Here is a 13,897-nt window from a genome sequence, read left to right on the forward strand (position 1 = left end):
TTCTCAGCTCTACTATTTTCTACGGCATCTTCTATAGTCCTCTATGCCTCCTTAGCGTGTTTTTGTTGAAACTCATTCCTTGCAAGAGAAAACCACTGCTTGTCATTTCAAACAGATGCCATGAAAAGAATTGGATAATATGAGCTACAAAGCCGCGGTGTGCGTGGATAGCTCCTTCAGCCAACATCTAAGAGTGACGAACCAAATGGATCAAAGCCTTGGCAATGCAGGCATGATGGGTGGCAACAAAGGAGCAGTAATAACTGTTTTAAAGCCATGTGGATATCCAAGAACAGGCTCTCTCTATGCATTGTGGTTTCACTGCGAGGAAGATGAGCATTTATCAAAGGAAACATTCCCCTGTTTGATGTCAGTGATGACAAACTGCCAAACTCCCCTAAAATGTACCAGCCATCTGAATAGAGGGAACATAATAAGAAACAGACACAAAGTAACTGATCATTATTCACGAGGAGAAGCTGTCATAGGTAGCTATCCGATGGAGCAATACATTACAAATGCCAGTCGAGTAGGGTCTCCGAAAGTGCACTGTTCAGGCTTACTATATATAATGAGTCAATTTGCAAGGATGTGTCAGTGAAGCTTTATGCTGACTCTGAGGGTGCTACAATCATGAATGACCATAAATGCACTTAACTGTGGTCGTATGGCCTTATACATACTCCAGATTACATTTCCAAGTCACTTAAATTATCCCTGGGTTCCAGGGAAACGTACATGTTGACTTGATGTTAAATACACTTGGTAAAGACAGGCTGAGATGATACAGACCAGTGTTATTTTACCACTGCATGTAATACAGGGATTTAAAAAGGGGATAAAAACACCAAATCAGTTCTAAGTCAAATACAGGTAGACAGAATCACAGATAATACATTTCATGTAGGCTATGGGAACTATGCTATTCTTGGTAATGATAAGCCAATCATGCTAGAATTCACGGAGTTGTCTGTGCCTAATGGGCTTCGGCGAAACTGCGCAACTATGCAGGCATGTGATTGCAATTTGAAGGGGCATGGCGTCATATTGTAAAGAAAGTCCTCAACATTTTAAACAGGTATTTGAAGCAAGTGAAATCCATACGTACTTCTTCGTCAGCATCCTCCTCCTCGCTGTTGCTCGGTTCTTCTGGCGCTCTAATGAACCACCACTGAATCTCCAAGTAAACTGATGCGGTTCCACTCTGGAAGGCGCAAGCCATTTCAATGTTTTGACCTTCTTTAACTGTTAGATTGGAGGGGATATCCGTAAACTTTCCTGAAAGAGAGAGAAACAGTCAGTATAATTGCTGTGCGTCCATGGTCGTAGGGCTATTGAAATGGAGGCCTTTCTCTCCGCAACTATAGCCTATTTCTAACAAACTTATGATATGAAAACGTAAGAAATTGTGATAGTGTATGGCATACATGTGTCTTATTCTTTCAACAAATGGCAGTAGAATTAAAGTGTTGGTAATCGTAATAGTGAACGAAATCCTCGGAAATGGCGGGGCTCCGACTATGCGTCTAAAATGTCACTGCGATGGGTATCACATCATTATAATAAAGGGATGCCTCCTAACATATAAAATACCCTTCTCAAACATTGACATATGAAACAAATAAGTGATTAAACATGAACAGATATTTGCCAGATTCACTCTCCAAGAACTATAATTCAAATTCATGCGCACAGTGTAATAAAAATAAGACCAATAACGTTATAGTATATAGCCTATAGTGCATATATGTTGAATACATATTTAAGTGTTGACAAACGTTACACTGGTTTAATCCATGAAAACACTCTGAACATCACAATAACTCTCACTGTAGCCTACAGTTTTCCTCTGCAAGACTCACTGCGCTTAAAAAGTATTTACAGGGGATACAGACTATCTTTAGAGACAGTGGCAGACGTGCAAATGTATCATATTTCGTTTGATGAGATCCAAAGGTAGACAGAAACCACTGAGGGACAGATCAAGAATATCACTGGTATGTCAACTGAGTAACTGTCAATGGTGTTCTCTGCTTTCCAACCCTGTCTCTGCATATCCGTTACTTTAAATGCATGTCGCGCACTGTGACTCTACAAAGTTATACAAAGACATTAACTACAATAAATACTAAATCATACCTAGATGCCATTTTATAAGCAATCAACAGTTGCGTTTTGTTCATTTAGGCAACGTTAAGTGAATGCTCGGTAGGCTACTTTTTCTGCATTTATTTTAAAGCCAAGCAGAATGGATGTTGCATTCGTTACTTGTTTCAATCGTAATAACCATTATTTCATGTCTGCACTCTGCAGCTTTAATGCTGAAGTTATACCCACTCAAATGTGACCTATAGGTTGTTTTTACCTGGAACAAGCCCAGAGAGGTAAGAATTGATATTCTTGTTTTATGACGATATGTTTCAATTTACCTTCAAATGAGAATCCAAATTGGATACATAAACTGGACAGGAAAACAAATCCAATAGAGTCATGAGAGGTCCACATCATTCCAAAGGGATAATGTCACATCAGCCGAGGAAAAAACGATCTTCCAAAACTGCTCAGCAAATTAAACTGTTGCCATGCGGATATGCTTGGATACAAAATGCCGAATATGTAACATGCTGGAACTATAGCAAGGCTCCTGAAGTTCTTTATGTGCGCTGCCACGGGCTTTGCGGAGAGAGACTGACGACTGCGCGCTCTGCACAAGGTGCTGTGAACTATGTAAAAGAATAGCCTCTGTTCCCAGCGCTCCGTACGTGGCTGTTGATGCAACGTCAGTGTCCAGCTCCCCTATTGCGTGCTGATTGCGTGCCTGGTGCTCTAGCGACAAGTAGAGCTAGACTCATCGGATATGTTTATAAGTCTACACACCCCTTTACACCTATGTAAACCCCGTTGTTCACATTCCTTTCAAATGTAAATAAACGTAAAGATATTAAACATTATAGATTGAAAATTATTATCAAGTACAGCAGCAGGAGTGGCAATTTTTAAACCCACTGATAATTTTAGCGTTTACGTCCAGATTTGTGCGAGGAGAACAAAATAGCTCCACACTTTTCTCAGCAACCAAAAAATGCCAAATCATTGAAGAGACTGAGAGAGCTGTCACTCAAAGCAACATCATAACAGTATCTGATTCTGAAGTGGTATGCGGCATGAAGCATTTACGTATGGAGTGTGGGTGTGTCCATCTCACGTTTAATAGCTACTGTATGCAGTCAGAGGAGACTCGAGCAGGCACAGATCAGACCCACTGGTACAGAGGCTATAAAACAATATTGTTTCCATTGAGGGGAGACAGCTCAGACAGGGCTTGGACCAGCAACTCTGCAACTATCGGTCAAGCACACAAGACCCGGACCTCTTGCCAGAGGCTGTAGTTCTTTTACATCCCAAGATGTGTTTCTGGCCAGCGCGAAAACGACAGAGCAGACAAGTGTACACTTGCAATGCAGACCTGAGAGATAATCCCATTGCTGCCACCAGTGTAGTGAAAGAGGGGGAAAAGTTGGAGTGGAGCTTTCCTTGTCACCACCAGGTCACTGGTTGAAGTCCTGCTCAGCCCATTCTGGCTTTATTGCAACAACACATTGCAGTATTTTATATGAAATCAGACTTGGGGCTCTATTCGAACCATATCGTGGAAGTTCTGCCTGACAGTGTGATTGAACTTAAAAGGCAACGTTCCCGCATTAGCGGAGACTGCACTCATGTTAAACACCACATATGTCGGCTCAATTTCATATGACCTTTACATTTCTATCACACAATCTATAATGCTTCAGCATACAGATTGAATAGAAACCTAGACCCAGTTATATACTCTTATGGTTGATGTTGTTGACGATCAGCACTCTCTCTAAGCAATAGTCAGTGGGGGGCAGGCAACGCTACACAAAGGGATATCATTGTGTTTACTTGATAGCTACCTACACAAATAGCAAGCTAGAACAAAGTGTTAATAAGATAAAAATTCATTCAAAAGATTTAAAAGTAATACAAATAAGTTGTCCAGTAGGCATCTACAGAGGGAGCTAAGAGCTGTGTTGTCAGTCATTTCCCAGCAACTTCAGTAAAAAAGGAACTCGTCCAGCTCTGGCTCCTTGCCAGTATCCATTTTCTTAACCTGAGCATTCTTCACGAGCTCCTTTGAGAGTGCATCCAGAAATAATTAAACACTTTTCTAAGGTGATGATGTTAGCAATAATTAATTACATTCACATCCAGCCACGTTCATTAGTGTGCATTCGACAATAATACCTTCTCTCTCTGTTGCTCTCTCTCTCTCTCTCCCTCTCTCTCTCTCTCTCTGTCTCTCTCTCTTCCCAGAAGTCATCATGTTAATGACAGCTGGTCATGCAGAACATGCTGATAGCATGTAGAGGCCTACAAGGCCTTGAGCGCCATACACTGGTAATGCTGGTGGGAGTCAATGACAAAGGGTTGGCTAGGTCACCATCATTATCAAGGGAAACAGACAGTCTGCCCTGAGCACTGTGTCTGCACACAAAGGACACCTCTATCCACCATGAAATATTAATAGGCTCCTTAGACATGGTTTGTCATACTGAAATAGCATGTTCCTACCCAGCAAACCAGGCACATTCCCAGAACGTTAGCTAAGATTCCCATTAAGTTCTTGTTAGGTTTTTATCTAACATTAGGATGATAACAACCCCAAAACATAAACAAAAAAGTGATAACAAAAAAACAAAAAAATGTGGAATGTTATCCTAACATTCACTAAAATTTGGTGCACAGCATCTGTAACAACCACTTCAGAACATTCCCCAAAAGTTCACATTAGGTTTATAGGTAATGTAATAACACAATGTGCAAGTAATGTTTTCCCAGCAAACCAAAATTGGTTCTGTGAAAGTTCCCAGAACATTCCTTAGGTTGTGGCAAATGTTCTCATAACACAAAAACTCAAAAGAGAATACCTAGTCAGTTGCACAACTTAATGCATTCTACCAAAATGTGTCTTCCACATTTAACCCAACAACTCTGAATCAGAGGGGTGAAGGGGGCTGCCTTAATCAACATCATCAGCACCCTGGGATTACATGCCTTGCTCAAGGTGAGAACAGCAGATTATTCCACCTATCCAACTCAGGGATTTGAACCAGAAGCTGTTTGATTACTGGCCCAACACTCTTAACCACTACGCTACATTTGAAGTCAGAAGTCTACATAGACATAGGTTGGAGTCATTAAAACTCGTTTTTCAACCACTCCACAAATTTCTTGTTAACAAACTATAGTTTTGGCAAATTGGTTAGGACATCACTGTGTGCATGACACAAGTCATTATTTCAACAATTGTTTACAGACAGATTATTTCACTTATAATTCACTGTATCACAATTCCAGTGGGTCAGAAGTTTACATACACTAAGTTGACTGTGCCTTTAAACAGCTTGGAAAATTCCAGAAAATGATGTCATGGCTTTAGAAGCTTCTGATAGGCTAATTGACATCATTTGAGTCAATTGGAGGTGTACCTGTGGATGTATTTCAAGTCCTACCTTCAAACTCAGTGCCTCTTTGCTTGACATCATGGGAAAATCAAAAGAAATCAGCCAAGACCTCAGAAAAAACATTGTAGACCTCCACAAGTCTGGTTCATCATTGGAAGCAATTTCCAAACACCTGAAGGTACCACGTTCATCTGTACAAACAATAGTACGCAAGTATAAACACCATGGGACCACGCAGCCATCATAGTGCTCAGGAAGGAGACACGTTCTGTCTCCTAGAGATGAGAAGTACTTTGTTGCGAAAAGTGCAAATCAATCCCAGGACAACAGCAACGGACCTTGTGAAGATGCTGGAGGAAACAAGTACAAAAGTATTTATATCCACAGTAAAACGAGTCCTATATCAACATAACCTGAAGGCTGCTCAGCAAGGAAGAAGCCACTGCTCCAAAATCGCCATAAAAAGCCAGACTACGGTTTGCAACTGCCCATGGGGACAAAGATCATACTTTTTGGAGAAATGTCCTCTGGTCTGATGAAACAAAAAAAGAACTGCTTGGCCATAATGACCATCGTTATGTTTGGAGGAAAAAGGGGGAAGCTTGCAAGCCGAAGAACACCATCCCAACCGTGAAGCACGGGGGTGGCAGCATCATGTTGTGTGGGTGCTTTGCTGCAGGAGGGACTGGTGCACTTCACAAAATAGATGGCATCATTAGGCAGGAAAATTATGTGGATATATTGAAGCAACATCTCAAGACATCAGTCAGGAAGTTAAAGCTTGGTCGCAAATGGGTCTTCCAAATGGACAAAGTTGTGGCAAAATGGCTTAAGGATAACAAAGTCAAGGTATTGGAGTGGCCATCACAAAGCCCTGACCTCAATCCTATAGAAAATTTGTGGAACTGAAAAGCGTGTGCGAGCAAGGAGGCCTACAAACCTGACTCAGTTACACCAGCTCTGTCAAGAGGAATGGGCCAAAGTTCACCCAACTTATTGTGGGAAGCTTGTGGAAGGCTACCCGAAACGTTTGACCCAAGTTAACCTGTTTGGGATAGGGGGCAGTATTGAGAATTTTGGAAAAAATATGTGCCCATTTTTAACTGCCTCCTACACCAACTCAGAAGCTAGAATATGCATATTATTGTTCAGGTTTGGATAGAAAACACTCTGAATTTTCTAAAACTGTTTGAATGGTGTCTGTGAGTATAACAGAACTCCTATGGCAGGCAAAAGCCTGACAAGGTTTCATGCAGGAAGTACCCTGTCTGACAAGGAGTCGTGCGTCTTGCATCTGTTTATTGAAAAGTAAGGATCTTAGCTGTAACGTGACAATTCCCAGGGCTCCGATAGGCTCTCAGAACCCGGGAAATACCTGAAGGTTGACGAGGCAGCCTCAGGCTGAAACACATTATCGCCTTTGGTAAGTGGCGGATCAGAGAACCTTTGAATGAGGCGCGTGCACGATTCGCTCCTGAGGAGAAATTTAATTCGGCTGTTTAGGCTCAATGCATATTCCCGGTCGGAATATTATCGCTTTTCTACGAGATAAATGGCATAAAAATTGGTTTTAAACAGCGGTTGACATGCTTCGAAGTACGGTAATGGAATATTTAGACATTTTTTGTCACGCCAATGCGCCATGCGCGAGACCGTGATGTAGCATTCTGATAGTGTCTAGAACTCACAAACAAAACGTCGCTGTTTGGATATAACGATGGATTATTTGGGACCAAACCAACATTTGTTATTGAAGTAGAAGTCCTGGCAGTGTATTCTGACGAAGAACAAGCAAGGTAAGAACATTTTTCTTATAGGAAATGTGATTTTGGTGGAGGCTGACCTGGGTGGGTGTCTAAATAGCTAGCCCTGTGATGCCGGGCTATGTACTTAGATTATTGCAAAATGTGCTTCATCCGAAAAGCTATTTTAAAATCGGACATATCGAGTGCATAGAGGAGTAATGTATCTATAATTCTTAAAATAATTGTTATGCTTTTTGTGAACGTTTATCGTGAGTAATTTAGCAAACTGTTAGTAAATTCCCCGGAAGTTTGCGGGGGTTATGCTTTTTCTGAACGTCACATGCTAATGTAAAAAGCTGTTTTTTGATATAAATATGAACTTGATTGAACAGACATGCATGTATTGTATAACACAATGTCCTAGGTGTGTCATCTGATGAAGATCATAAAAGGTTAGTGCTGCATTTAGCTGTGGTTTGGGTTTATGTGACATGATATGCTAGCTTGAAAAATGGGTGTATGATTATTTCTGGCTGGGCACTCTGCTGACATAATCTAATGTTTTGCTTTCGTTGTAAAGCCTTTTTGAAATCGGACAGTGGGGTTAGATTAACGAGATTCTTGTCTTTAAATAGCTGTAAAATAGTCATATGTTTGAGAAATTGAAGTAATAGTATTTCTAACGATTCAAAAATCGCGCCACTGGATTTCAGTGGCTGTTACGTAGGTGGGACGAGTTCGTCCCACATGCGCCAGAGAGGTTAAACAATTTAAAGACAATGCTACTAAATACTATGTCACGTCCTGACCAGTAAACACAATGTAACTCCAAGTCAATCACACTTCTGTGAAATCAAACTGTCCACTTAGGAAGCAACACTGATTGACAATAAATTTCACATGCTGTTGTGCAAATGGAATAGACAACAGGTGGAAATTATAGGCAATTAGCAAGACACCCCCAATAAAGGAGTGGTTCTGCAGATGGGGACCACAGACCACTTCTCAGTTCCTATGCTTCCTGGCTGATGTTTTGGTGACTTTTGAATGCTGGCGGTGCTTTCACTCTAGTGGTAGCATGAGACGGAGTCTACAACCCACACAAGTGGCTCAGGTAGTGCAGCTCATCCAGGATGGTACATCAATGGGAGCTGTGGCAAGAAGGTTTGCTGTGTTTGTCAGCGTAGTGTCCAGAGCATGGAGGCGCTACCAGGAGACAGGCCAGTACATCAGGAGACGTGGAGGAGGCCGTAGGAGGGTAACAACCCAGCAGCAGGACCGCTACCTCCGCCTTTGTGCAAGGAGGATCAGGAGAAGCACTGCCAGAGCCCTGCAAAATGACCTCCAGCAGGCCACAAATGTGCATGTGTCTGCTCAAACGGTCAGGAACAGACTCCATGAGGGTGGTATGAGGGCCCGACGTCCACAGGTGGGGGTTGTGCTTACAGCCCAACACCGTGCAGGATGTTTGGCATTTGCCAGAGAACACCAAGATTGGCAAATTCGCCACTGGCGCCCTGTGCTCTTCATAGATGAAAGCAGGTTCACACTGAGCACGTGACAGACGTGACAGAGTCTGGAGATGCCGTGGAGAACGTTCTGCTGCCTGCAAAATCCTCCAGCATGACCGGTTTGGCGGTGGGTCAGTCATGGGGTGGCATTTCTTTGGGGGGCCGCACAGCCCTCCATGTGCTCGCCAGAGGTAGCCTGACTGCCATTAGGTACCGAGATGACATCCTCAGACCCCTTGGGAGACCATATGCTGGTGAGGTTGGCCCTGGGTTCCTCCTAATGCAAGACAATGCTAGACCTCAGGTGGCTGGAGTGTGTCAGCAGTTCCTGCAAGAGGACGGTATTGATGCTATGGACTGGCCCGCCCGTTCCCCAGACCTGAATCCAATTGAGCACATCTGGGACATCATGTCTCGCTCCATCCACCAACGCCACGTTGCACCACAGACTGTCCAGGAGTTGGCAGATGCTTTAGTCTAGGTCTGGGAGGAGATCCCTCAGGAGACCATCCGCCACCTCATCAGGAGCATGCCCAGGCATTGTAGAGAGGTCATACAGGCACGTGGAGGCCACACACACTACTGAGCCTCATTTTGACTTGTTTTAAGGACATTACATCAAAGTTGGATAAGCCTGTAGTCTGGTTTTCCACTTTAATTTTGAGTGTGACTCCAAATCCAGACCTCCATGGGTTGATAAATTGGATTTCCATTGATTATTTTTGTGTGATTTTGTTGTCAGCACATTCAACTATGTAATGAAAAAAGTATTTAATAAGATTATTTTTTTCATTCAGATCTAGGATGTGTTGTTTAAGTGTTCCCTTTATTTTTTTGAGCAGTATAGTTTGGTCAGGATGTTGCAGGGGGTATTTGTTTTAGATGGTTCAGGGTGTGTTAGAGCATGTGTTGTTTATGTAGAGGGGTGTTTGATTTATGTATTCTGGGGTTTTGGTCTATGTTAGATGTTTGTATATTTCTATGTCTGTTCTAGGGTGTTTAGATCTATGTTTAGGTATTGGGGCCTTCAATTGGAGGCAGCTGTTTATTGTTGCCTCTGATTGAAGGTCCTATAATTAGGAGTATGTTTGTTATGGGATTTGTGGGAGGTTGTTCTTTGCACTGCTGTGTTTTGCCTGCAAGACTGTTAGTTCGTTCGTTCATTGTTTTGTTTATTTATTTAAGTGTTCATAATAAAAGGTGAAAATGAGCACTCACCCCACTGCGCCTTGGTCCACTTACACTCAATTAGTATGTCACGGACGTCGTAGTATGTAAACTTCTGACCCACTGGGAATGTGATGAAAGAAATAAAAGCTGAAATAAATAATTCTCTCTACTATTATTCTGACATTTCACATTCTTAAAATAAAGTGGTGATCCTAACTGATCTAAGACAGGGATATTTTACTAGGATTAAATGTCAGGAATTGTGAAAAACTGAGTTTAAATGTATTTGGCTAAGGTGTATGTAAACTTCCGACTTCAACTGTACCTGTCGCCAGTCGTACATGAGATTTGAAGTCCGTTCCCAGAATATATTTTGTCTGTAATGTAAAGGTTCCCATAATGTTTCATTAGGTTGTAGGAACAGTCTGGTTGGAACATTATGGGGACATTACAAAAGATACAATATGTACCCAAAACAAAAAAAACTGTCCAGTTGTGTGAAGGATTCTACAATGTTTCTTTTAAGATGCAAAAAACATTCACCTTATCCGGGTTTGATCCAATGAGGAGGCGCACAATTGGCCCAGCCCGCCAAACCGTCTGGGATGTCCTTGTCCCATTGCGTTCTAGTGACTCCTTGTGGTGGGCCAGGTGAATGCATGCTGACTTTGGTCGCCAGCTGTACTGTGTTTTTTTCCGACATATTGGTGTGGCTGGCTTCTGGGTTAAGCGAGCAGTGTGTCAAGAAGCAGTGTGGCTTGGTGGGGTCGTACAGGAGTTGCAGTGATGGGACAAGGCTGTAACTTCCATTTGGGGAGAGAAAAAAAATGAAGAATGTTCCCAGAACACTTTTCGTCTGTTATTTAAAGGATCCCAGATAGTTTCATTATGTTGTGGGAACAGTCTGGTGGGAACATTAGGGTACATCATAAAAGATACTGTATGTTTCCAAAACACAAAACTGTCCAGTTGATGAATGATGAAAATGAATGAATTACTCTGCCATTTTTAAAGTCATGTCCCCCTTCATCCTTGACTTTTCCTAAATGAGTCAATATAACACACTGTTGTTGTTAGAATCTTAATTTCACAAACAGAACTGGAGTTATAACCAGTTTTAGGAGGTGTCATGACTCTCCTGTGAGGATCCAAAGATCAGGTTACAATGGATCAACGTCCACCAGACCCCTCTCACCCGCAGAGGGGAGTAGGGATTGATGTGGGATTTTATGACACCTCACGCCAATCGTACATTGTATGCAGCAGGGAACTCTTTTTGGTCTTCAGGAGTGGTGATTTGGATGTACCTTTGTTACAGAGACATTTTGCAGCCCAAAAACTCTGACGTCCAAAAGTGAACACTGGGACAATATTTCTAAACATCCGGATGTGGGGAATGATGTGAGATGGTCTATGGAACATGAATGTCTATTTTGTGATGTCATTACAAATTGTATAAAAATGTGTTATAACTAAATTATTGTAACATGAAGAGCTTTCACACTGTGTATGTCAGCTTTACATCCTTTATGTTATGTAGGAAAAATCAAGGATGAAGAGAAGATTTTTGTTAAGATAGTAATGTGGTTTTAGTTTTCTAACAAGATCATAGTTTTGATGATACGTTTTCCATTAAGTAGCCACACCCAAAAATTAGGTCAGAGAGCTTGTCAGCGTTTTGGAACCACCCGTTTTGACCAGAGTGCTTAAAAGGACTGAGTAAGAATGAACATATCATACCAGAAGACGTGAGACCGTGGTCCACACGTTGAAATCGTTTGAAAGTCAGAAACTCTCAACCTCAACACTAGATGAGAAGATAACCTCACCTACCAGACCAGGAAATGTGGAGCATTAGCTACATGTGGGAAATGGTAGAAACAACACGGGGTGAAGAAGATAAACTCACCAGACTATACCCAAACATGAACATGCTGCAGCTGTCTGTGTAAAAGGGCTTCAAACTCTGACTATCCAAGTTCTGAACAAAGCTCATTGGAGACCGGACAACTAAGATGAAGGACATTGTGACCTCTGGTGGACAATCAGAGCATGTACAAGCTGGCCGCAGAAATGCCAACAAAAACCCCTTTCAAGAATGTTTGGTTTCAACAGAGATAGATGACGAATGACGGCCTTCAACTTATAAATACATTCATTCATTCTTATTCCAAAACCTGGCGGTGGTTCGTGTGCAAGGTATATGATTAATGTGAAGACAGTCCTAGAATGTATCCACAATAAATGTCCCTTTTTCTCTCTCTCTCTATTCCCCACCCCCTTCTCCATCTCTGTGTAATAAGCCATCATATCTTGTCAGTCCACTAGGGACGTTCGTCTCATGTAAGTGTGTATGTGTATTCTGTGTTATTATTTAGTTAGTTAGTTAGTTAGTTAGTTAGTTAGTTAGTTAGTAAATAAATAATTAAATCAATTTGTGTAGTACTGAATAATCAGCAACGCTGGGGTTCTTGCGGATCCAGAAGGTTACGACTGTTCAGAATGAGACTGATATGAGGTCATGATTAATAAGTGACTGTTATCAATATATAACATATATATTCTAGAGTTTAATTCGGGAGATGGTAACTCGTTAAACAACTTCTACCGTGGTGCCCCAAATTCCTAATGAGTTAATTGTTACATGGTTAATTTAATCGGGTAACAATTAAACATAGTTAGTGGATTAAATAAATAACAGTCATCAGATTAATGTAAGTTACAACAGAGGGCATGTCATTTCTTGAATGGTTTTTCCTGGCCTACTCCACTCCTTCTCCCGAGCTCCTACTCCCGATAGCTAAATGTGCCATGCCCAGTTCATAATCACCCCGATAATTGCCTTGAAACTAAACCTAAACTATACTGAAACTAATTTCACACATATAACAATAGATGAAATAAATGAAGTATAGTTTGATAGGGAGGAAAGGGGAAGAATGGGTGAGTTGATGAGCGAGGGGAAGCAAAAGATGCATAATTATATGATCACCAATTGTGGATGAAGAACAGGGCGGGCCATTCTATTTTATTTATCTATTCTAATTATGATCTCAAAACGGTGTACCCTATATCAGTCCACCGAATCCAAGCATTTTTATTAGTCTACTTTAGGACTACTTGGAGTAGGCTATACAGTGAGAGTGTGCGTAATAATCAATGGCAAGACTCAGACGAATGGATCATAATACAAGAGCTGAATAAAAATGACTCAGATGGCGGGGAAGAAATGGATCATGACATCTCTGATGATTATTATTCTGATTCATGCTGAACAGCTTTCCATATCTGGGAAAGGATCCATATCGGGCAGCAATTGAACGAGTGTCTGATAATGTTTTTGTATCAGATGGAACGGCTGTATTAGGTGGAACGAGGAACTCGCAGATGGCCTGTTGCTGTGTTCTACAACATGCTTGACTTGGCTTCTATCACGCACACGTGTTGTTGCACGAACAACATCATAAGCAGGAGAGACTTCATCATGAGTCTGGCACAGGCTACGTGAGAGACATACTGTATGAGGGCCAAGGCTGCTGCAGAGATTCCACACGAGCGATTGTGCGAGCCAAATTGCGCATAGATCCCAGGGAGGAGAAACTGCAAGGTGAGCAGATGCATTCGGAACAGAATCCATGACACCTGTTTCAGGTGCAAGCGACTTGTTTGTATGAAGTGTTGCAAACAAGTGAAAGGGACAGTGGTGACTGTTAGGACAAGGGATAACAGCTAAATGAGATCCAACTGTTGCGTATAGATGCACACCTTACTGTAAGCACAAGCGAGGTCACAAATAATGTGTCCAATAACTGACAGTAATATACTATTTTTGACTGCTGTCATATCGACACTTATGTTCATTATAATGCCATTATTGCTTTTGTGCTGATTTTCACTATTCACAAGCACATGTGGTGCATATACTGATGTTTAGGCTTCTGATATTTTCTGATATTTACATCATTGACCGCGTGTCTTGTGG

At 41.7% G+C, this 13,897-nt stretch overlaps 1 protein-coding gene across 1 annotated transcript in view; it reads right to left on the minus strand.

Moving 5' to 3' along the window:
* Positions 1-3,086, minus strand: part of LOC115195646 (V-set and transmembrane domain-containing protein 2A) — a 30,256-nt gene extending 27,170 nt beyond the window's left edge. The window contains exons 1-2 of the mRNA XM_029755723.1: positions 2,430-3,086; positions 1,109-1,278 (exon numbers count right to left, since the gene is read on the minus strand). Of these exons, the coding sequence (XP_029611583.1) occupies positions 1,109-1,278; positions 2,430-2,508 (249 nt within the window). The 5' untranslated portion in view covers positions 2,509-3,086. The remainder of the gene's footprint in view (positions 1-1,108; positions 1,279-2,429) is intronic.
* Between the last annotated feature and the right edge of the window lie 10,811 nt (positions 3,087-13,897).

The sequence above is a fragment of the Salmo trutta genome, chromosome 6, assembly GCF_901001165.1.
Source record: "Salmo trutta chromosome 6, fSalTru1.1, whole genome shotgun sequence".
In the NCBI taxonomy this organism is placed as follows: Eukaryota; Metazoa; Chordata; class Actinopteri; order Salmoniformes; family Salmonidae; genus Salmo; species Salmo trutta.